The sequence below is a fragment of the Enhydra lutris genome, unplaced genomic scaffold, assembly GCF_002288905.1.
Source record: "Enhydra lutris kenyoni isolate GAN:26980312 unplaced genomic scaffold, ASM228890v2 scaffoldscaffold15, whole genome shotgun sequence".
NCBI lineage: Eukaryota > Metazoa > Chordata > Mammalia > Carnivora > Mustelidae > Enhydra > Enhydra lutris.
In genome coordinates, this window is record NW_019154099.1 from 26,029,049 (window position 1) to 26,053,440 (window position 24,392).

Consider the following 24,392-nt stretch of genomic DNA (forward strand, 5'->3'; position numbering starts at 1 on the left):
AAAATTAATGGGCAAATGATCTAAACAGATGTTCCATAAAAGAAGATACATGGATGAAAAGTGCTCAACATTATTAATGTTCAGGTGGATGGAAACTAAAGCACAGTGAAATACCACTACACCTGCATTAGCACTGCTGGTGGAAATGTGAAATTGTATATCCATTTTGGGAAACAGTTTTGCAATTTCACCTCTCAAATGACACAGCCATTTCATTCCTAAGTACTAACTCAAGAAAAATAAAACAATACGTTGATATAAAGCCTTGAATGTTTATAGTAGATTTATTTTGTAATAGTCAAACACTGGAAACAACCCAAATGTTCATTAACAAGTGAATAGATGAACAAACTATAGTACAGTAATTCCCTTTATCTGTGGGGGATATTTTCCAAGACCTCCAGGGGATGCCTGAAACCATGGATAGTACTTAACCCTCTACACACTGTTTTTCCTATACATACATACCTATGATAAAGTTTAATGCATAAACTAGGCACAGTAAGAGATTAACAAAATAACCAATAACACAATAGAACAGTTATAACCGTATACTGTAATAAAGATGGTGTGAATGTGGTCTCTCTCTTAAAATAACTTGTGCTGTACACACCGTTCTTTTACTGATGATGTAAGATAATAAATGCCTATGTAATGAGATGGAGTGAGGTGAATGAGGCAGGCATTGTGACCTAACATGACCTTATTGCTGGCCTTCTGACATCATGTCCGAAGGAGGATCATCTGGCTTGGATAGCTGAAACTGTTGAAAACAAAACTGTAAATAACGAGGGCTACAATGAAATACTACCTATACAAAGGAAAGAACTGTTGATATATGCAACATCATGGTTAAGTATGCTGAGTGCAAAATACTTACACTGAGTGAAACAAACCAAACCAAAAAAATAACTAAATAAATAAAAAACCTTATGATGCAGCTTAATTAAAATTCTTAAACATTTACACTATTATGGCATAAATCAGATCATCAGTACCTGAGTATGGAGTAGGAGCAAGGAGGATAAACGAGATGGATCAGAAAGTGGGTGATGAATATATTCATTACTCTGATTATGGCAAGGGTTTTATGAGTGTATACATATGTCAAAAAGTCAAAGTGTACATCTTATATATATGCAGTTTATTGTATGTCAATTATTCATCAATAAAGCTTTTAAAAAGAATATTTAAATGTCAGCAAAGATGAGTTGGGTGGTCTAGTACCTTTATTTTCCGAAGGCTTTAATTCAAACTTTACTAGCAAAATCACAAAGATAGTAGATTATAATTTAAAGAAATTGTGTGCTATTTTTTCTTACAGTTAACAATATATAGAACATATTATAGTTATGGCAAGTTCATATATGCTATGAAATTTCATATATGCCCTATATTTCAAATGCTACCGCTTAAAATACCTGATCAACATATTGTCAAAATAATCTTATAAATGTAAACCTAACATATAAAATGGTGTGTGGGTGTGTGTGCATGCTAGTACATTTGTCTTCCCAGATCAACACTTGAAAAGTGATTCAGCGATGTTAGGTCTGGGTAACAAGCCAGAGGATATGTAAGTTATTTGTCTGTAAAAACAAAGGGTCCAAGTTCAAATACTGAGTCTAGCATTGTACATCATAATAATTTAGATCATATTTTAGCAGGCACTTCCTCCTTTTCTTTAAAAAAAAAGAGGAAAAGGAGAAAATTTTTGAATTTTCACAGGTTATCTATAGACTAATTTTTTCAAGTTACCTATGGTAACTCTGGATGCAAATCTGGAAGATACAAGCATTGTGTGTTTCAGAGTAAAAATGCTCTATTTTTTTTCAACTTGGAATATATTCAATGAAAAGACCCTTTGTAAAAAGTCAGAAGGCACAAATGGAGTATTAGTGAGTGTTGAGCTTGAGTGCATAAAAACTGAGCTACGTCATGCATTATATATATATATATATATATATATATATATAATTTTTTCTATGTATATAGAACCTGGCTATTTCTCTGACAGTCTTTTATGGTAAAAAGGCAAAAATCTACCAAACATTTGATTTAAAATTGAACCTAAAAAGAAAACATGAATACTCTTAATGAAAAAAATATTTCTACACATTCATTCAAAGTTAACTTTTAAGGCATAATATTCACAAATGTTAGATGTATGAACAGGGTAAGTCTACATATTTTTACTTTGGGTTCCATAGAAAATTAGCTTAAAAATATGAGATACCTACATGAAACTTCAGATAGCTAAGGAGCCTGTAACTAGAATAACTGAAAGCCCTGAGAAAATTTTCTTAAATAATAAGGAAATAGCTATAATCTCTTTTGACAAGTTCAGAAGATAGTTGTCTCCAGAAAAAAAAATAATTGAAAGACTCAACACATCATCAGAAAGCAACCATCTTCTCAAATGCCTTATTGTTTCCCTCATAGCTGCCATAGTTTCAAGCTTCGCATTCAGACAGGAAAACACCTCTGAAAGAGAAACTATTCCTTCCTCCATGTCTCTCTTGAATCAGTGAAGAAATCTTTACTAAAGTTTCCCAGAAATATTTCTTCTATGTTGCCTTGACAAAAACTGTATCACATAACCATGCCTCACTCAATAACTACCAATGAGCTAAAACCCCAATAATTGATTTGACCCTATATGAATTAGATTGAGAGAATTAGATAGAATTAGACTCAACTTTGGGAATTGAAAGGGAATGCCTTTTGAATATGGTACTTCCAAGTACATGCTACATATATGTATAATCCCACTGTAAGTAAATGCTAACGCTACTGAGTATTCCAAATATGTATCAGTAGACTTAAAGTGATTTTCTAGAAGAGAATATGCTTAAATTTACACTGTATTGAAATGAAAATATGTAAAATAGGATGGAGAGGAAAAAGTGAAGATAATAGAAGAATGTGAATTTATTTTGTAATTTTAATGGAAAAGTGGTATCCTATTACCAACTGTTCTGTATAACCATATTTTACTATAAAATCAGTTACATTAAAAAATGCATTTTACTAATTACAAAAATTGCCTATAAAATCCATAAAGTAAATTAAATTATCTATCTATCTATCTATCCATCTATCATCTATTTATCTCTATCTTCAATGGAAAGAAAGAGAAATAATATCATTACCCCACTAGAATTGAAATAATATTAAAAATTAATATTTAAGTACATAGAATTTTTTAAAATAAACTTCTTTAAAAATATTTTAAATTTGTAGAAAACTTGAATAGATAGTACTGAGGCTTCTTGTATATATATATGTGTGTGTGTGTGTGTGTGTGTGTGTGTGTGTGTGTGTGTGTGTGTGTATATATATAACCTATTTCCCTAGTTATTAACATTTTACGTTAGTATGATACAAATGTTAAATTAAGCAGGCCTATTAGGTGACCACCTCAAAATATCTATAAGCCCTACGTGAACAATGAGTAACTTATACCCAGATACAGATACCAAAAAGGAAATTTCCATATGTTCATACCTCCCCACCTTTCCTTTTTTAACTACAATCCCCCACGACTGCCTCCAGGCAGAAAGTTGCTTCCTTGCAGTTCTGGCTGCTCTCCCTTACAGTATATTCAGTAAACTTCTTCTTTTAAAAAAATTATTATTATTATTATTATTATTATTATTCAGTAAATGTCTATCTCTTTTGTTCTGTGTTGGGTGAATTCTTTCACCACCTGTGCCTCTGGCCTCTGCACAATCAGGTCACCCCACAGTAGAGGTAGTGTTTGTCAGGTTTCTCCACTGTAAAATTATCCTTTTGTCTCCTTTTCCATACTATGATTTCTGGGAGGAGGACCCTATGCATAACGACACTTAACGAATGGGCCATTATGCTCTATTTCCTTGAGGGAAAATTAATTACATAAATGATGTGAAGTTCTGCATGAGAGACTTGTATTTTCCCCATTATTTATTTACTTAATAATTTATTTATAGCAACAAATTCCTGCATTTTTTGAGTGTTTTGAAAAAGGCAGGAGAGTTAAGAAAGTTTTGATTTACATCATTTTATTATTTTTAGTAGGCTTACATGTCTTTTTAACAGTTACCAAAAGAAAGTGATTTTTACTGCACTTTGGACTATTGCTATCATTAAATTATTCCTTATTCTAATATGCACCACATTATTGACTTCCTTGTCCCTCTCTCCACCTCTCATCTGGAAGAAAATCCTGGTTGCAAACTAGCTTTAGAAAACAGAATGACAGGCTATGCCTGGAAAATCCTATCAACTTAGAGCTTATTAATAAACAATGTCTTCTATGGATTCCAGCCATAAGAAAAGCATGCTTTATGTTTTTCAAGCACTAAATATATCTCAGAGTTTAAGGGCTCACTTTTAGAAAAGTCAGGGAAATACCTACGCAAGGGCCAGTGAAAAGGCAGTTGTGATCATAAAGCCCATCATTTTTCTAATTCTACCTGCACACCTTTTTCTTTAAAAAGCCCAGTGGGGGGGCGCCTGGGTGGCTCAGTGGGTTAAGCCGCTGCCTTAGGTCATGATCTCAGGGTCCTGGGATCGAGCCCCGCATCGGGCTCTCTGCTCAGCAGGGAGCCTGCTTCCTCCTCTCTCTCTACCTGCCTCTCTGCCTGCATATATATAACCTATTTCCCTAGTTATTAACATTTTACGTTAGTATGATACAAATGTTAAATTAAGCAGGCCTATTAGGTGACCACCTCAAAATATCTATAAGCCCTACGTGAACAATGAGTAACTTATACCCAGATACAGATACCAAAAAGGAAATTTCCATATGTTCATACCTCCCCACCTTTCCTTTTTTAACTACAATCCCCCACGACTGCCTCCAGGCAGAAAGTTGCTTCCTTGCAGTTCTGGCTGCTCTCCCTTACAGTATATTCAGTAAACTTCTTCTTTTAAAAAAATTATTATTATTATTATTATTATTATTATTATTATTCAGTAAATGTCTATCTCTTTTGTTCTGTGTTGGGTGAATTCTTTCACCACCTGTGCCTCTGGCCTCTGCACAATCAGGTCACCCCACAGTAGAGGTAGTGTTTGTCAGGTTTCTCCACTGTAAAATTATCCTTTTGTCTCCTTTTCCATACTATGATTTCTGGGAGGAGGACCCTATGCATAACGACACTTAACGAATGGGCCATTATGCTCTATTTCCTTGAGGGAAAATTAATTACATAAATGATGTGAAGTTCTGCATGAGAGACTTGTATTTTCCCCATTATTTATTTACTTAATAATTTATTTATAGCAACAAATTCCTGCATTTTTTGAGTGTTTTGAAAAAGGCAGGAGAGTTAAGAAAGTTTTGATTTACATCATTTTATTATTTTTAGTAGGCTTACATGTCTTTTTAACAGTTACCAAAAGAAAGTGATTTTTACTGCACTTTGGACTATTGCTATCATTAAATTATTCCTTATTCTAATATGCACCACATTATTGACTTCCTTGTCCCTCTCTCCACCTCTCATCTGGAAGAAAATCCTGGTTGCAAACTAGCTTTAGAAAACAGAATGACAGGCTATGCCTGGAAAATCCTATCAACTTAGAGCTTATTAATAAACAATGTCTTCTATGGATTCCAGCCATAAGAAAAGCATGCTTTATGTTTTTCAAGCACTAAATATATCTCAGAGTTTAAGGGCTCACTTTTAGAAAAGTCAGGGAAATACCTACGCAAGGGCCAGTGAAAAGGCAGTTGTGATCATAAAGCCCATCATTTTTCTAATTCTACCTGCACACCTTTTTCTTTAAAAAGCCCAGTGGGGGGGCGCCTGGGTGGCTCAGTGGGTTAAGCCGCTGCCTTAGGTCATGATCTCAGGGTCCTGGGATCGAGCCCCGCATCGGGCTCTCTGCTCAGCAGGGAGCCTGCTTCCTCCTCTCTCTCTACCTGCCTCTCTGCCTGCTTGTGATCTCTCTCTGTCAAATAAATAAATAAAATCTTAAAAAAAAAAAAAAAAAGCCCAGTGGGTATCAGGTTAGAACTAAAAATTTCAGTACTCATTTACCTAAATTGTTTTAAATCTAGTATTCTCACATATCTATCATTCGGAAAAGAACAAGAAATTGTTTGCTGGGAATAATCTTGACTTTTTCTGAATAATCCCTTGACCCACATCCATACATAGGCGTTCAACTTACTTGACTTTAACCATCAAGTGGACCCCTTATTTTCAGTATATCATAGCTTATAACTCTGTCCTTAATAAACTACATAGACTTTTTTCTACTCCCACTACCTGCTATAGTGTTCAGTGTAACACAGGCTACCACTCAATACTCAAGGAAATTTTGGTTGTGAGGAAAAAAAAAATAAAAAGCATCAACTCATAGTTACACAAGTTATCCAAACTTCTACTGTAAGTAACATAATTGGTCAACTGGTGAATCAAATATACTACACATGTGCTCATTTGGCCATTACAGAATTTAATATTTTAGGATATCTTTAGGTGAAACACATTCTTTTGAGTTCAGCATCAGTAACAACAATCACTCTCTCTAAGAGAGAGGGAGAGAGAGAGTGGAGGTGGGGATGGGTGGAGAGGCAGAGACACACAGAGAATCTTAAGCAGGCTCCACCCACCATGCAGACCCCAACTTCATGACCCTGAGATCATGACCTGAGCCAAAATCAAGAGTCTGGCACTTAACTGACTGACCCATCCAGGTGCCCCAATACTAATCTCTTTAAATTAAAGGTACCTTCAACCCAACTGAGTTTTATCCCTGGATTTTAATATCTTACTGTTTGATGTATGAAATGATTAGTAATCTCTGTGTCTGGGCAGTATCATTTGAACCTGAATCAGCCAACAGAAGAAACAGTTTTATAATTCATTACCATATCCACTTTTGGCATATTAGTGAAGATGTCTGAAGTACATAATACAGAGTTTTATAAATATTCAAATATTCAAAAATATTCTTCTCAGATTTCACTATTAGAAACCTATGTATGTTGAGGAAAATCCTTGTTTTTATTTATAATTGATTATGCTTCTTTCTCTACCTTGGTGCCTGAGAAGCTAAAACAAATTGGTATGTAATTTCTATGACTACAAACAGAATCTTAAGACTCTTATGACTCTTAGGGTGTAAATCATACCAGGGGTGTTGTTGATTTGCATATGAATGCCTCTTTCAGGTCTTTTTTCTTTGAATTTCAAAGCCTTATACATACATCACAGATTCTGAGGCACAAAATTAAGACCAAATCAGTCTTGTGGCTTCTGTAAATGACTTTTTAGATTTGCTCTTCCTTTATTTTTCTACTTCAGTCCGTAAAACAGAGGGAAGATTGAAAGGGTAAATATAAGAAAATATACCTTCTCACTGGACAGATGTTACAGTAACATTATGGAAAAGAATGTTCTTATAGAACTAGGTTGAATTGAAGTTATCTACAAAGTTGCTCCATCTTAGGATGCTTAAAGATTTTATGCACTAACTTGGCTGGCTGCGACATGGACATAAAGGCTACAGTTTTGATATGTTATCATCTGGCTATCTGCCCAGATCAAGAGTTCTAGCATTCTACCTGCGTGGGAGGCCATATTCCCAACTTCCTCCGTTCTGCCAGGCTTCTGAGTTGCCAGATGTTTTTATGTTTGTTTGTTTAACAGATAATTTTCTTTGGAGCAGTATCCTGGCTTTCAAAATATGCTTAATACATTATCTTATTCCTTTTCTTCCATCATTTAGATCATTTTCAGAGATTAACCACTTTCATTTTCTGACTATAAGCATTCATATTTTTCTTGAAATCCCCACATCTAACAGCACCTAATCATAATCAGTATTTCTTAGCCTCAAAATAGTTCCAAAGTGTTATTGGAGGAATATACAGTTAACTCTCTAATACATGTCAAAAAACTACCCTATACATCATTGACGACTTATTTCCCTCCTGAATGTATTTTACTTTGGAGCCATTTTGAGCCAGTTTGTGACATGACAAATTTAAATAAAATACATATGAAAAAATGAGGTTTGTGCTTGAGGCCCTAAATATATTTTCTTTGACTTGATAAGTAAAATAATAATTTGTCAGAAAATTTTAAAATGTCCTATTAAAATGCCCATTTATCAGAAAGTAGACTATATCCAGGAAAACACATGAAATAATTAATGACATATATTTCAAAGTATTGTTTACATTTTGACATGAATGAATCAGAAATGAACATGTTATATGTTAAAGTGATTTTGATAATTCTTCTCACAAGACTGAACTTCCATTACTAGTCTAGATTTTTTATAGATATTTTATTCTGCAGTACCCCACCCCCCACTCTCCACCGCGCACACACACGCACACACACGCACACACACACACTCCTAAACAACATCTCCAGAGAAGAGAAGACTTGGCAGACACAGGCATCAGACTTGCACGAATGTCATTTAGTGGAATATTTTCTCTGGCAAAGGAGTACAAGAGGACTACAACAGGGCTATAATGTGTCTAAGAAAGCTCAAGCACACAATCTAAAGGAGTCAAGAGATCAAGGTATTCCCTTCCGATGTGTCTTCAGCATACCATTCACATGTGTTCCCTGTTGGATAGCCCTTAGCGTCCTTTATGGAAGGTAGACAAAGCATTTAAAAACAAAATTCTTAAGAGTTCTTTTTATGAATTTCATGTCTCCAACATGAAGGGGAAGTCTCGCCTGAATGAAGGTGGTAAACCAGACAAAATGATGATTTCTGGAAGTCTTCAAAGGGGACAGTGAGCGGAGTTGTTTTATTTGCTTGTTTTTGCTTGTTTATTGTTTTTAGTTGTTTTTTTCCACCACATACTTCTGCAGAAAGAATCCCCACTATCAAATTTCAAATGCAAAGTATTGAGAAATAATCAAAACTCAATTCAAGTATATTTTTAAAGATATGTATTGTTCAGAAACATATGTGGGGTTGTTGCTGCATTATTCCCAACTGCATGATAAAGGGGAATGTTATGAAAAGTAATACAGATGTGTGTAAAACATCCTGAAAATGTTACATGTTAAACATGTAGTATTTTTTAATCATTCTTCTTATTTACATAATAATAACAAAACAAAATTAGACTTACATTTGCCAAGTTATGAAATTGTGAATGTCCCAGCCTGAGGATGATCAGTGGTACAGTGCTAGGATCAATCACAATTCTCCATTTGTAGCATCTACATACTTTCTTCAGTTTATTCATGATTTTATGGAAAAGGAAATTAATTGTAAGAAGAAATTATATTTGATGGCAGTTGGTACTAGTAAAATGGAAAGCAATAAAATGGAAGTAGTAACATAAATACATATAGGCAGCATTCCCTTTCTTGTTAATCAGACGGAACATTGAATACCTTTAGATCTAGCAGAAAAGACATTGGAATGCCTGTGGGAAAACTGGACCATGCTCCCATGTCCATGGAATTTTGTTGCCCTCTATAGCAAGGTATTTTCATTTTTGTAACTGACAGTAAGAGTTGACTACTTGCTCATCTCATCTTGTTACTGTGTGGAATGAGATAAGATATGCTAAAATAATGAAGGCAATACATGATAAAAATAATTAAAATATATAAGACAGTAAAATTGGATAGGTGGTTTAAAAAAATCACTAAAAATGTATACCAAATTATATATAGATGAGAGTTCATACTGTAATACTAACACATATAATAAATCAGATTTAAAATTAATAACAGTCGACAAAGTGATGATTCACTCCCCAGTTTCATTTTTTATATGGATTCTGCAAAGGATTTGATGGAACTTATAAAAACACCCATTACAAATAATCATCATAATTGAGTGCTTATAACGTTCTAAGCAGTATGCTAAACCCACATAATCTTACTAGCTCATTTACTTAGACATTATCATTTTCCTTTCTTAGAGTTGAGTAATATTAAGACCCTATAAAACTAAGTAAGTTGACCAAGACCGCTAAGTAAAACTGGGGGAGCACAAAGAATATAATTAAAATACTTGAGAAGTAAGAAGTAAGTACATGCCAATTAGAATAAATGCTCAGCAATCTGAACGAATACTGGGCTGAATCATCTCAGTGAGTTTTGGTTGAATGTTAGTCCTGGTGAAGGCCAAAAAAACCCCCACAGGTCTCTGACGTTGAATTCTACGTACTACCCCGCAAGTACAACAGGATCAAGTGTGCAGATATTTTGGGATTAGAGTGAAGGTGAAGTGACCCTGAAAAATATAGTCAAATAGGAGATTAATGCAAAAAATACACAGCGTGTACTCTACATACATGCACGGTGACACAGGAGTCAGTACCTGCCTTCCTAGGATCCAAAGCAAAATGTAGGACAAAAAGGACATGTAAACAGTTTCTCTATACAATTCCTAGTACCCAAAGGAAAAATGTCAACAATTATAAGATTGTGAGTAACAATAAAATAAAATCCAAGCAGATTTTTTAAGAAAACAAAGTTGATTATAAGATGAGATCTGGGAGATTTTCCTTACTTGGGGACCCAGAAAGTAAATGTGAATTACAGGGCAGAAGAGACATAACCTTTCCACTATCGCTAGTAAATATTAAGTTTCACATACCAATTTCTTTTTCAGTCTGTCTTTGAAATTCCATAGCATGAAGCCAAGATGCGGTTCAGTAACAACAAAATGTTATAAAATATTCAGAAAATGTACATAATTTTTATTATCTATTTTGATACAAAAATTTCTCCAAATTAGCTTATATCATTCATCACACACACACACACACACACACACACACACACACAAGCAAATAAAGGTTCCTGGGATAATGAAAAGGCAGAAATAGGATGACAATATATAACTGATTTATTTTTATTATTTTTACTTTTTTTTCTTCCTGAATGTATAGATTATGTCAGCATCCTATGGAAATTACTAAATCAATATTTTAAATTAATGGATAGAAAAATAATAGATAAAGCCAGTCTTTAAAGTCTCAATTTCTTAAATTGAGAACAGAAATTTTCCAACTAGTAAAAGTTCTAACTTTAAAACTAATATTGTGCTAATGTGCTTGCATAATTCATGCCACTTGAATTAAACCAGTAATAAAAATGAAACAATAATTTATGTTTAATTACAATAAAAAATTCTAAGGGGAGTTTAGAATATTCAGTCCAGGCTGACTATATTGATGTATGCTTTTTTAATATTAAAGCAGAACATTAAACATCTCGGCTACTGTGTGTGTGTATTTATTTTGTTCAAATGTTTGGCAGTAAGCAGAAGCTATCTTAACATTTGTTAGCATGTACTAAGATTTTAATTAACTTTAGTGGCACATAAACCTTTCTTTTTTTAATAAGGAAGTTAACTCTTCAGTATGATTAAATGTTTGCCATTTGGCAGTTTAATTTTCAACCTCTCTTCTTAATACCACTGCTAGATGGACAGCTTCCTTTATTTAAACTGTGTCCTTATCAGTTCTCTATAGGACCTGACACTTTGCTTGTAACCCTGCAGTCCCATCTCCCACATTTGTTAGAACTCTATTTCCTTATGCATCAATGAACACAGTATATTTTCAAGTATGTCTGGATAGTAGGGACTATATAAAAGAGAAACCAGAAGGAAATTTCAATCAACCTGAAAGAACGCTAAAATATAGTGAACTCCAGAGCATCCTTTTCAAATATATTAAATTTGCTCTTTTATTTTCACAATATGATCATCAGTTTTTGGCCAGAATGCAAATATTGAAATATGTATATATATATTATACATGTAAAATATATGTGTGTGTGTGTGTGCGGTGTGTGTATGTATATCTACATATATGTATTCATTTAAATACACACACACAACCAATGTAATGGCCTTCAAAATTTGCTTTATACCATTCTGTAATGAAGAAATATTAGACTGTGTCTATCAAATGTATGTTTATATGAAAAGAAGACACAAAAGCTAGTTATTTTATACCCTAAATTCGAAAGTCCCATAAAGACAGAAATTAAGTAAATAGTCTTCCAAAGACCATCGGGCACAGCACATAGTAGGCATCTAATAACACTTGAAAGGTGTTCAGTGCATTTACAGGACAAGGACTATTAGGCATTAATGTGCTTAAGTTGTTAGGTACCATTGCCTTGTGCAGGGAACTAGCAGTAAGACTGGGAAGAAGCATGATCCAAACTTGCAGTAAGTCACTGTACAGTAATGTGGTTGTCGATTTAAGCTACCCAAACTATTTTGGTCACAAGCTGCTCCAAGGAACTCCAACATAACTGATAACTTTACAAAAGGACATTGATTCAATAGAGAAAATGCCATTAAATGTGTGTTCTGATGTTTCATTCTAGTAATAGATTCAGTGTCTTACTATTGATCTTTGTCAGGTTACTTTATTTCATTGATGGACTGCCTAAAGAACTTCAGAGGTTCTTAAAGTTGGAAAAAAATCTGTCCCCTCACATTAATTCAAAAGAGAACAACAAAGTTCTGATTTGTCTTAGATGATTTTTCAATGCTTATTTGAAATACCAAATATGCACTTCTTACAAAAGACAGTTTTGGTGCCTCTGCTTTGCATCACATACTTAGCCATGAAAAAAATGTTCATCTATAAAATTTATAATGTAAGGGATGGAATTTCTATAGTTCTATACATCTCTAAGTTTCTATATAATATGAAAGTAGAATGAGATAAACTATAGACATAGATATATTTTAAGTTTTCTTCTTTGATTCTGTGCTTGTAAGTATGTTCTGTAGAATTACTCCAGAACAGCCTTCACTTCATGATTTAAATCACAGGCTTTATTACAGATTCAACAACTACTATCTCAGATTTCTTTTCTAGATGAGTAAAATTACAGAACAGAGGCTCCATTACATGTAGGAAAATACTCAAAAAGCTGTTTTTAAGTATTTGACACTATTCTAACCGAGAAAGTCATAAAGTGGAAAGTGGTACACAGATCTTACTGCTTTTGAAAACAGAAGTAAAGAGCTTTTTCACTATGCCCTGTTCTAATAATTTCATTCATTACCAAATTTGTTTAAAGGTTTATGTTATATTAACCTGTATCCATCCAGTCTTAATTTGTATTTTATCTTCTAGTCCCTAGTGTGACTCTTTTCATGCAGTGTGTTTAAATATTGTTAGCTGAATTATGGTTTCATTTTGAAAACTGATACACAGTATTGTAATTATGTATCTTTTGGATTACAACAAAGAATTCAAACTTTAAATGTAAGTCACCAATTATAAAAGGAACCGATCTTATAACATGCACTATTGATTTTGCCCTTTTTGCTCTCTATGAATAGTTAAGATCATACTCAGATTTCTTGGTTGAAAACCATTAAAAAAATCCAATGGAAAGTTTTAAAAAGAAATTTTGAAACCATTTAAACAGCTAAGTAAGAACTTAGGAAATTGATATGAACCTCATATTAGATATACAATTATTTCTAACATTAGTGTAAATTTTCATTTCTTTTCCATTCCTGAACTATGACAATGTGTGAAAAAAATGACCTAAAGAAGCTAATTTTGATACTGTAATAATTAGACATCATTTTTATTGCTGTATTTTAATCCTTTATGCCACTAGAACTGTTTAATTTTGTCAACATGAAAACCTTACTGGTTATTTTATCCTATCTTATATATTGCTAGAATTAACTTTTTTTATTGTTATATGTTTCCTTTAAAAATATTCATATTACCCTTGAGCTATTACCATCACCGCAGTCACCTCCTTTGTACCTAGGTCCGTTTTCCTAGTTACCAGAAAAATAAATCTGTAACTACTTGCCTTCATTCTTACTGAAGCTCTATCAGGCCCCTGGTCCCACTTTATTCAAATTTGCTAGAGTAGGAGAAAAGAGAGGTAGACGGGGAGGATGTCTCCCATGACTTACCATGTGCAAATTTTACTACCTGAAATTCTTTAAGGGATAATTCCTCATTCTTCAATCAAAGATTATTAAACCTTATAATCACTGAAGCGTATCTTAGTCAAGAATTTATTGCAAGCTACTTTACGCTTTCATTTTTCCCCCTTAATTTCTACATTAATGAATAAATTAGCTACTATGGTTCTTTCAAACCTTCCAGACTTTCCAGATCTCATGGAAATTTTAATCTGTTTAAATCATTTTAAAGCAATCTTATGGATCTCTACTGAATACTTTATTTCTACAGCTACTATCAATGCTTTACAGAGTTGATCTTCCTTAATTTCTCCAAAGCCTCTCAAACCTCAAAATTTAAGAAAATATTATCAAATAGCTGACCTTTTCGTGGTCCCAGGGTCCTGGGATTGAGCCCTGCGTCGGGCTCTCTGCTCGGCAGGGAGCCTGCTTTCCTTTCTCTCTCTCTCTGCCTGCCTCTCTGCCTACTTGTGATCTCTGTCTGTCAAATAAATTAAAAAAAAAAAAAAAAAAAACAAATAGCTGACCTTTTAAGTGTCTTTACTGCTCACTCATTTTTTCCCTCTTCTGTGATGCATTCTTTTTAACCTACTATCAAGAAAAGTCTCAGAGACTAGCTAGCACACTACCTAAATGGACACATATACAGATTCACCCTATTATTCCCTTTCTGTCATTGCTCACTACATCTCTTCTATTGTTGTATTTTGTTAAAAAAAAAAAAAACTATAAAAAGATAAGGTATTTTATCTTATGCCCAAAGTTTTCCCAATATTAGCTTGTAAATTATTTGCTAATCTAATATCTCTATAAACCAACAATCAGAAATTTATCAACCACCAGGGAGCTATGGATATTGCATCAAAGACCAAAGTAGCAGTGGCAACTGAAAGGCTACTTTATATCCTTTCTGCCTTCCATAAAGCTGAGCAAATCTGGGTCATTACATTCAGCAGGGAGCTTTGAAACACTTTCCAACTTTGTGCTGCATGATGATGAGTGTCTTTTGACCCAGTTTTGAATAAGAGAAATGCAAGATTGCCAGGCCATGGAGACTATAAGGGTTGGATTTATGCCTTTTTGTTCCTAGAAAGATCCCTAAAATGTAAGCTTCATGATTCTTTCCTTTCAAGGAAACAGTGTGGTTATGTTTATTCTCTTGGTTGGGAGGCCAAAGTTTTTTTTATGTTACTATTTCAGGTTGTATACAGATTGAAATTGACTAAGATGGTTTTCATGGCCTTCACCTTGACTAAGCTGTAAACAGGCTACTTCCTGAACTTCAGATCTTTGGTCTCCCTTTTCTCAGAGAATTTACTTCAGAAAACTTGTACTTGTTAAGTTCTTTCTCTACCCCTCTGAGATGTAAGTAATTTTTAAAGCCTTTTTGCCAGTTTTACAACCCAGGAATCTTGTTCTTAAGGCCCCAGAAGCATTCTCTTTGAAATGTCAGCTTCAAGGATGATAGTAGTACCCCTATCTTCCAGTTTTTGTGGGAAATAGATGTATAATTTGAGTGAATGTCTTGCTCTGAGTTGTAAAACTACATTATGTCCCAAAGATAGGAAAATGTTTACTTTTCCTTTAGGTAAAGCCAAACAGTAAACACCGATGGTCTGTGTTCTCTCATAACACTTAAAAATCTCTCCTTCCCTTTGTTTCAGCAGAATTAAAGACTGAACTTTGTTTTTCTCCCCTATTGCAACAGCCTTGAATACATACTTGTCTACTTGCTTACCTTTGTCCAGTGCAATATTTGCTTGGACAAAATATAATTTAAAAATAATTGAGGTCGGGTGCTGAGTAGCTCAGTCAGTTAAGTGCCTGACTCTTGATTTTGGCTTAGGTCATGACCTCAGGGTTGTGAGATCCAGCTCTGTAGGGCTCCATGTTCAGTGGGGAGTCAGCTTGAAGTTCTCTCTCCTTCTCCCCCTGCCCTTCCACCCTGCATGGGAACTCACTCTTGTGCATGCATGTGCTCTCTCTCTCTCTCTTTCTTTAAAATAAATAAATGAATCTATTTATTAGATTTTATTTAATAAATAAAAATAACTGAGGCTGGGAAATGTGTATGTCTGTCTATCACATTACTACTTTGAGATAAAGCACCCAGAGCATGAGCATTTTTCTTTTCAAAGAGTCTTCATTTACTGATTAAGTGTTATAGGAGCAAACTCCCCTCTATGAGAAGCCAAATCCTCCTTCAGGAAGACAGATTCCCACTAGTCCCACAGCATTTTGGTCCTAGTAGCTGATCTTCGCAATGCCAACCTCTTGTTTCCCGTAACCAAATACGCTACAAAAACACAGCTCCTTAAACTTGGGTCCTGCTGCTTTGATCATCAATCCCTAACCTACAGTTTTTCTTGTTTCACAGCATGATTGAGAGTTCACGCAAAATAAGCCACATGCCATTTCAAATTATATATATACATATATATATATATATAAGTTCAATTCATACTATCTACCTTGGCTTCTATCACAAGACTTTATTATAATGTCTCCCCTTACCACAATAATCTTGAAAATTAGTAAAATGTTTTAAATGAATATGAGCCCTGATAATGTTTCGGATAGCAGGTTTTACGCCTTCTAACTCTTCAGGTGTCACATTATATCAATATTTATTCCCTCATCTAATTCTTCTCCACTCAGACTATGAGCTTCTGGAAGGTGAAGACATCTTATTCATTAGTTTATTCTCCAGAGATACAGCTGATACTTGCACACTTAGAAACGTTCAACAAATGTTTGCTAAACTGGCAAACTTATTTGAATGTACTAAATATAACATAATGCAAAGGTCATTAGAAAATGTCCACATAGTAGATCAGGAAGAAAAAATCTCAAAATGTAGTCATTCCCATAACTCTAAGTATCTTCATTGTCCTTTTCAGCTAAGTTTGTCAAGTCCACCTTAAATGTTCTGTGAAGATTTTAATATTAAAATAATAAATTTTAAGGAGAAAAGAGTTATTTCAACCCATACTTTCCAAAAAGAAAGAAAAGGATAATATATTTCTCTTCCTGATGCTCTCACCATGGACATTAAAAAATTCTTATTTAATAATTAATAACCTCTTTGCTCCACTCCCAAGCTCACTCTATTGACTATTTATTTTTATAAGCTTATTAAGACCTTTGTAGATGGGAATAGGGTATATGTACACATATATACATCTGTGAGTCCATGACAAATGAAAAGGTAGTCTGATTTTTCCCTGATAACCTTTTAACTGAAAAAGAGAAAGATACAAACTAAGCACATTTTAACCTTTAAATTCTCAAATTCTAAAATTCTCAAGACATCAACATGAAGCTATAATTCTTTTACTGTACCTGTATATGCAAACTGCACAAGGTCCCAGAGGGCATTGGGGTCTATGCCTTCCATCTTGATCTCCTCTTGCTTGGCCTCACAAACATCACTTGTAAACATGGCAGCAAAATAGTCGGAGACTGAGCTCAGAACAAGCCTGAAAGAGTCATAGGGTCCGGTTTAGGTCATGAATGTAAAGCAGCAGATGCTAAGTGTCAATAAGAATGTAGTACAGGGGCACCTGGGTGGTTCAGTCGGTTAAGCTGAAACTTTTGGTTTCAGCTCAGGTCATGACCTCAGGGTCATGAGATGGAGCCCTGTGTCAGGCTCCACACTCAGTGTACAGTCTTCTTAAGATTCTCTCTGCCCCTCCCACCTCACTCACTCTTTCTCTCTAAAATAAATAAATAAATCTTTAAAAAAATGCAGTACAAAGGTACTCTATCTACCTACCTATCATCTATGTATCTCTGTAGCTATCTATCATCTATCAATCTATTTATTGCCTTATAGATTATACTTTTCAAAACTGAGTTAGGAAATTTTGTACCACCTTTGGTCACAGAACATCCTCCTATCATTTTATTTTATTTTATTTATTTTTTTTAAAGATTTTATTTATTTATTTGACAGAGAGAGATCACAAGTAGGCAGAGAGGCAGGCAGAGGCAGAGAGAGAGAGAGAGGGAAGCAGGCTCCCTGCTGAGCAGAGAGCCCGATGCGGGACTCGATCCCAGGACCCTGAGATCATGACCTGAGCCGAAGGCAGCAGCTTAACCCACTGAGCCACCCAGGTGCCCCATCCTCCTATCATTTTAAATACACACCTCCCCATTTAGTTTTCTTCTCTCATTTGCAATACACATTCTTTCTGTCATATTTAGTTCTTCCATCCTTTCGGATGAGAATCCAATTATTTCTGTCTATATACTCACTTTTTAACCACACTATCTACTAAAGACTCTGATTATTCCCCACTGAATGAATGGTGCTTCTATATTGAGAATTTGAGTCCTGAATGTAAAGTTATCTATCTCTGAGATTTCTATTGTTTTTGCTTATTCGCCTGCTCTTGTGACAATATAATATTCTTTTCAATGCTATGAGTCTAAGTATGTCTTTATAACCATATGAGACAAGTCCTCCGTCTTATTTTTATCTATTAGTGAAGTTTTATTCGTCTTTGTTTTAAGTTTGTTAAGTTCTTTGAATAAGTTAAATGGAATTTTAATTAAAAATGTACAGAATTTCTGATTTTGGTGATCTTTGGTATAATTTATAATATAAAGTCACCCAGCACAAAAGTATAAAATATCTCTCCATGTATTCACGATATCCTGTCTGCTTTCTATTCAAATTTTAAAGTTTTCCCTAAAATTGCCTTATGTATTCTTGGTTGATTTTTTTTCATACCTTAAAGTGTTGTTGGCATTATGTGTAGTAACTTTTTAAAAAAAATCTTCTTGTGTTTTTTTTTTAATATTTTATTTATTTATTCGACACAGATATCACAAGTAGGCAGAGAGGCAGGCAGAGAGAGAAAGGGGGAAGCAATCTCCCTGGTGAGCAGAGAGCCCGATGTGGGGCTCGATCCCAGGAACCCGGGATCATGACCTGAGCCGAAGGCAGAGACTTAACCCACTGAGCCACCCAGGTGCCCCCTTGTGTTGGTTTTTATTGGTTTAAAATTCATTAGTTGAATCTTTCTTAAATATATCTTTTATCTGGCACATTTACTGAATTATCTTACTAGTTCTTTTGACTCTGCTATTTTTCTTTCTGGGTAGATGATTATATCACCGGCAAATAATCCCATTTTACATTATTCTTGTTTGTTTTCTATAACTGTTTTTCTTTTGATTTTCTTAAAACCTCATCCAGGACCTCTAGTATTCCAGTGGTGTGTTGAACAGTCACTGTGCCGGGGCGGGGTGGGGGGGTGGATTTCTGTTTTTCTCTATCTTCAAAGGAACAAATCTAAAGATTCTCCTTTTAGTAAGATACTTGCTGAGTGTATTACTATGTAAATTTACCATGTCAGAAAGTCCCCTTCAGTTTCTAGCTTTATTAACAACTATTATAAAATATGGGTGTTAAAATTCACAAAAGACCTTTTATCTCAATCAAAATTATCTTTAGGATTTTCTATTTATAGTCACAAGAGAGATAAATCTATAATTTTCTTTTGTAGTAATTTCTTATCAGACTTTTGAGTTAATATTACATAGCCTCATAAAATGAGGTGGCAACTTCAACTCTTTTTAATTTTGTATAATGATTTATAGAAGAAAGCAATTAATTTTTCCCTTAAGATGTTCCATAACTTACCTGAAAAAATATCTTGATTTGACTATTTTGAGAAAAGGTGACATGATCTCATTTTAATTACTTAATAAACTACAAGGATTATTTTTTGTGCTCTGTCTTCATTATCCACTCTTACATTTCACATTTTGAAAGATTTACACATTTTATCTTGGTTCTAAAATTTATTGATGTATAGTAATGTATATAACATTACATGTGGCTTTAATTCTACATATATATTCTCTGTTCATTTGGGTGAATCTTTTTATTGTCTTTTAAAAAATAATCTCACTCATTAACATTTTAGCTACATCCTTTTTGCATATTGATGAAAGTTTTTTTTTAATATCAGTAGTTCTTGAGTAGGGATCCAAATTTTTTTTCTATAAAAGGGCAGATATTACACATTTTAGGCACTGAGAGTCACATATATAGTCCATCACACAGTTCTTTTTCAAAAAATAATTTTCAGTTGATTAAAATTAGAAAAATAACTTTTAGCTCATGATCTTTGTAAAATAAGATTTCACCCCTGCACAGAAGTTTGCTGACTTTGTCCAAAGATTGTAATATTGATCTTTAACTAATAGCAGTATCATCAAATAAAATTATACTACCATGAATATTATAAGAGCCTTACAACAGCATAATTCTGTTTACCCAATCCTGGTCAACCAAGAATTTCTTTAAAGAAGATCATATATGTGAAAGTAAAAATTTATTTTATATTTATCCCCTTCTTCACCTTTTCTGGGGCGCTATTCATTTCTGAAGAAGTATACTTTTATCTGGTATCAATAACCTTAAACTGGAAGAAATTTTTTTTAGTATTGTACTGCAGGTGTGATAACAATAAATTCTCCCAATTTTCATTTATCTATAAAGGTCTTTATTTAGCTGCATTGGAAATATCTTGAAAAGTTATTTTCTCTTGATATAGAATTCTAGCTTTTGGGACTAAGTAAATAACATTCTATTATGAACTAGGCTCCAATGTTTCTAATAGAAAATCAGCTGTTTTCGTATAATTGTTTTCCTGATTTACTATGTCCTTTATATCTAATTGTTGTTACTTTTTTTTCCTCTTTATCTTAGGATTTTAACAATTTGATATGCTTAGGTGTGGTTTATTCATATTTACCCTGATTATGGTTTTCTAAGCTTTCTAGAGCCGTGGATGGACATTTTTTTATCAAATTCCAAATTTAGAATTCACGTTCTCTTTCTAGGACTCTAATTACATATATGTTTCACTAACTGACAGTGCCTCACTGGTTGTTCAGTCTTAGTTCATCTTCTCTCAATTTTTCTTCTACTCTGTGTTTTACTGTAGATGAATTTTAGTGACTTGAATTTTTCCAAATCTTTCTTAATATTCCCACTGCTTTATTCATTATATTTATCTTTTCCTGTAGATATTTTAAATTACTTTTCATAGTTGCTTTAGCCCTTTACTGATAATTTTAACACCTGAATCATCTCTAGGTTGGTTTCCACTTACTGATTTTACTCTTGACAACGAATTACATTCTTCTGTTTTTCCCAATGTATTGCAATTTTCAGTTGTATAATGGTCATTAAAAAAAAATTGAGGCTAAGAAGGGAATGTCATTCTCCTCTTTGCTTATTTAAATTTCTTCTCTTGCTTATGCCACAGGTTTCTGATAGCTTTAAAGAAAAGATATAAATATTTCATTTTTTGATGATTTGTTGTCATTTTAAGGGGAGTGAAGATTTTTCATGTACTTTTTCCTAAGTGGAGGGATGCCTAGGTGGCTCAGTGTGTTGGGTGTCTAACTCGATTTCAGCTCAGGTCCTGATTTTGGGTCATGGGATCAGTCATACACCAGGCTGCATGCTCAGTGCTGAGTCTGCGTCTCCCTCTCCCTTCCACCCACCCTATGCGTACACTTTCACTAGCTCTAAAATCAATAAATAAACAAATAAATCTATCTTTAAAATCCTAAGTGGAAATATAAATTTCAAAAACATTGAGTAAAAGTTTTGACAATATATTCTGATTCCAAAAAATAAGAACTATTAAAAAAAATGCATTGTGGTTAAGAGGTATGTTTTTCATAGTTGTTTAAATTAGAAATTCTGAAACTTCTTTCTGCATAGAACAGATTAAATTAGTACATTCTTAAAGACAATCAGAGAAAGGTTACTCATTGATGGAAAATGGTGTTACAAATATGTAAATGGAGACTAAAATAAATCCTATGACTCTGGACTAAAATCAGACATATCAGTGTAAAATTACAGTTCTAAATTAAAAAAAAAATAGATTTGGCTCAGGTCGTGATCTCAGGGTCCTGGGATTGAGCCCCACATTGGGCTCTCTGTTGAGCAGGGAGCCTGCTTCCCCTCTCTTTCTGCCTGCCTCTCTGCCTGTTTATGATCTCTCTCTCTGTCAAATAAATAAATAAAATCTAAAAAAAAAGGTCGGGGGGTTGCCTGGGTGGCTCAGTGGATTAAAGCCTCTGCCTTCGGCTCAGGTCATAATCTCAGGGTCCTGGGATGGAGCCCCGCATTGGGCTCTCTGCTCGGTGGGGAGCCTGCTTCCCTCTCTCTCTACCTGCCTCTCTGCCTGCTTGTGATCTCTCTCTCTGTCAAATAAATAAACAAAATCTTTTAAAAAATTAAAAAAATAGAAATACTGTTGGTGCATGTATATGTACATTAAGGGATCCTTGGAAAAAAAAAAAAAAGACTACAGGGCTGAAATACGGAAAGCACAAGATGAACCTAGAACATCTTCTGTTCTTGAAAGTGAGGAAATGTTACAAAGTGATGGGGTATATGTCAAAAGAACCAAATGTGATGTTTACATCTGTAAGCTAAACAACAGTAAACTGTGGACCCATTTTGTTGTTGTTGTTGTTTTAAGATTTAAATTTATTTATTTTAGACAGCAAAATAGAGTGTGTAGGGTGAGGGGAAAGGAGAAGGAGATAGTGTCTCAAGCAGACTCCACACTGAGTGCAGAGCCTGATTTAGGGTGTGATCTCACAACTCTGAGATCAGGACCTGAGCTGAACCAAGAGTCAGATGATATAGCCAACTATATCACCCAGGTGCCACAGATGCACTTCTTTCTAAGAACATTGTAAGGGAAAAGAGAGGAATAAAGGTCAACACATGGCATTGTTACCTAAAAGCTTTCATAGTTTTCAAATCTGGAGATATTCTTTTTCAATTACTTATTTTGTAATAATCTTATTTCTATATAGGTAATCTATAGATTTCCAAAATTTCTACCTATATAGATTTCTATATAGGTAATCTTATTTCTATATAGGTGAAGGGCATGGCAAAAGTTAACTTCAACAAAGAGAAACATTACTTCTTAAAAAAAAAAAGGAAACATTCTTTTAACTGAAAAAAAAAAATCCTTCAATATATACTTTATGCATGTAAAGAGTACTTTATAGGATCCATGATTTTAGCTACCCTATTAATATTAATGCCTAGGGTGGAAACATGTTGAAAATACTTAAAGTTATCAACTGGTTACACATTTAATTGAGCCATTAGTAACTAAACCTGTTATATCTTTATATTCTCAAAATCTGACAAAATTATGTAGACACAGGTGTCTTCAAATATTTACTACATACCAATTAGATAGATCAGTGTCAAATCAGTTTTGTCAAAAGAACTAAATATGATATTATATGCTATGAAAATAAGCTGTCATAAACCAGAGAGATATATATTATTCCTAGAGCACAACAAGTATATTGATATAAAGTTAACCAGTTTAATCTTACATACAGAAAGGCTTTATTCATAACAGGGACACATCCATATAGAGGAAAATATGTGACCTGTAGAATTAAATCTTAATTACATGGAATTTTTTCAATCAAGTATAACATACAAAACATGTTATATTCTTTCATTCACTAACAGAAGAGCAAACAAGTTAATACTGCATTAAGATTAAGTGACACATGAGATGGGAATTAGATTTTGGAGGAGGGATTTAATGCATAACAGAAAGTAGTATCTTTATATGTATGTATATAAATTCTATTAATGCAAGGAAAGCAAGAGCCGAAAATGCATAAATATGTGAATGCATGCAGCCATTCTGGAAAACCTCTCCTTGAGGTCATCACAAATTTATTTCCTGTCAAATCTATTCAACTTTTCTAGCTGTACTCCAATTTATTGGCAGTGTTTGACATTGTTGACCTCCTCCTCTTCTTTAAATCCCCTTTTTAGCTAAGGCAGTACAGACTTTATCTCAGCTTACCTCTGATTCATTGACTTCTCTCTCTACTCTTATTTCTTGACTCTTTCATTACCCTAGGTTTTTTCTCAGACCTCTAAATTTTTGCTTTAACACTCACTGTTTCAGAATCATCCTGGAGCATGGTCTTAATTATTACCATTATGGTGGTTTTAAATCTTGCAATGTATCTTGAACGCCTATAGAAACTGCTCACCAGATAGCCCAGTAGTATTTCAGGATGCTCTAAACTAAATTCTGAGTCTTCCCTGTAAGATTATTTTTTTCATTTTGACCTCTCTGTTACTAATTGGTACACCACCAACATATTGAACTTTTAGAGTAGATATTAAGAAGTCACTATTTATGTTGCCTTCTCTTTCATTGTCTATATCAAATATGACACCAAATCCATCTTTCCTTTTGTACTGGAATTTGTGTTTACCCTGGTCAGACCCTCTTTATGAGGCACAACTAGGTCCCTAGTGCTAGTGATATCATCTAACTGGTCCCATCTATCCCTTCTCTAGAATCACACTTGGCCCAATAGGAGCTGCCTCCCTGGGAGTTTATGTGTTCTGCTCCTCTTAGCTCATCTCCAACCTCCACAACCTC

At 34.0% G+C, this 24,392-nt stretch overlaps 1 protein-coding gene across 2 annotated transcripts in view; it reads right to left on the reverse strand.

Moving 5' to 3' along the window:
- The window catches only part of LOC111147077 (kelch like family member 1), a 388,136-nt gene that overhangs the window by 232,689 nt on the left and 131,055 nt on the right, over positions 1 to 24,392 (reverse strand). For both annotated transcript variants that reach the window (XM_022502961.1, XM_022502960.1), the window contains one exon: positions 17,254 to 17,390. In XM_022502961.1, coding sequence (XP_022358669.1) covers positions 17,254 to 17,390 — 137 coding nt within the window. The remainder of the gene's footprint in view (positions 1 to 17,253; positions 17,391 to 24,392) is intronic.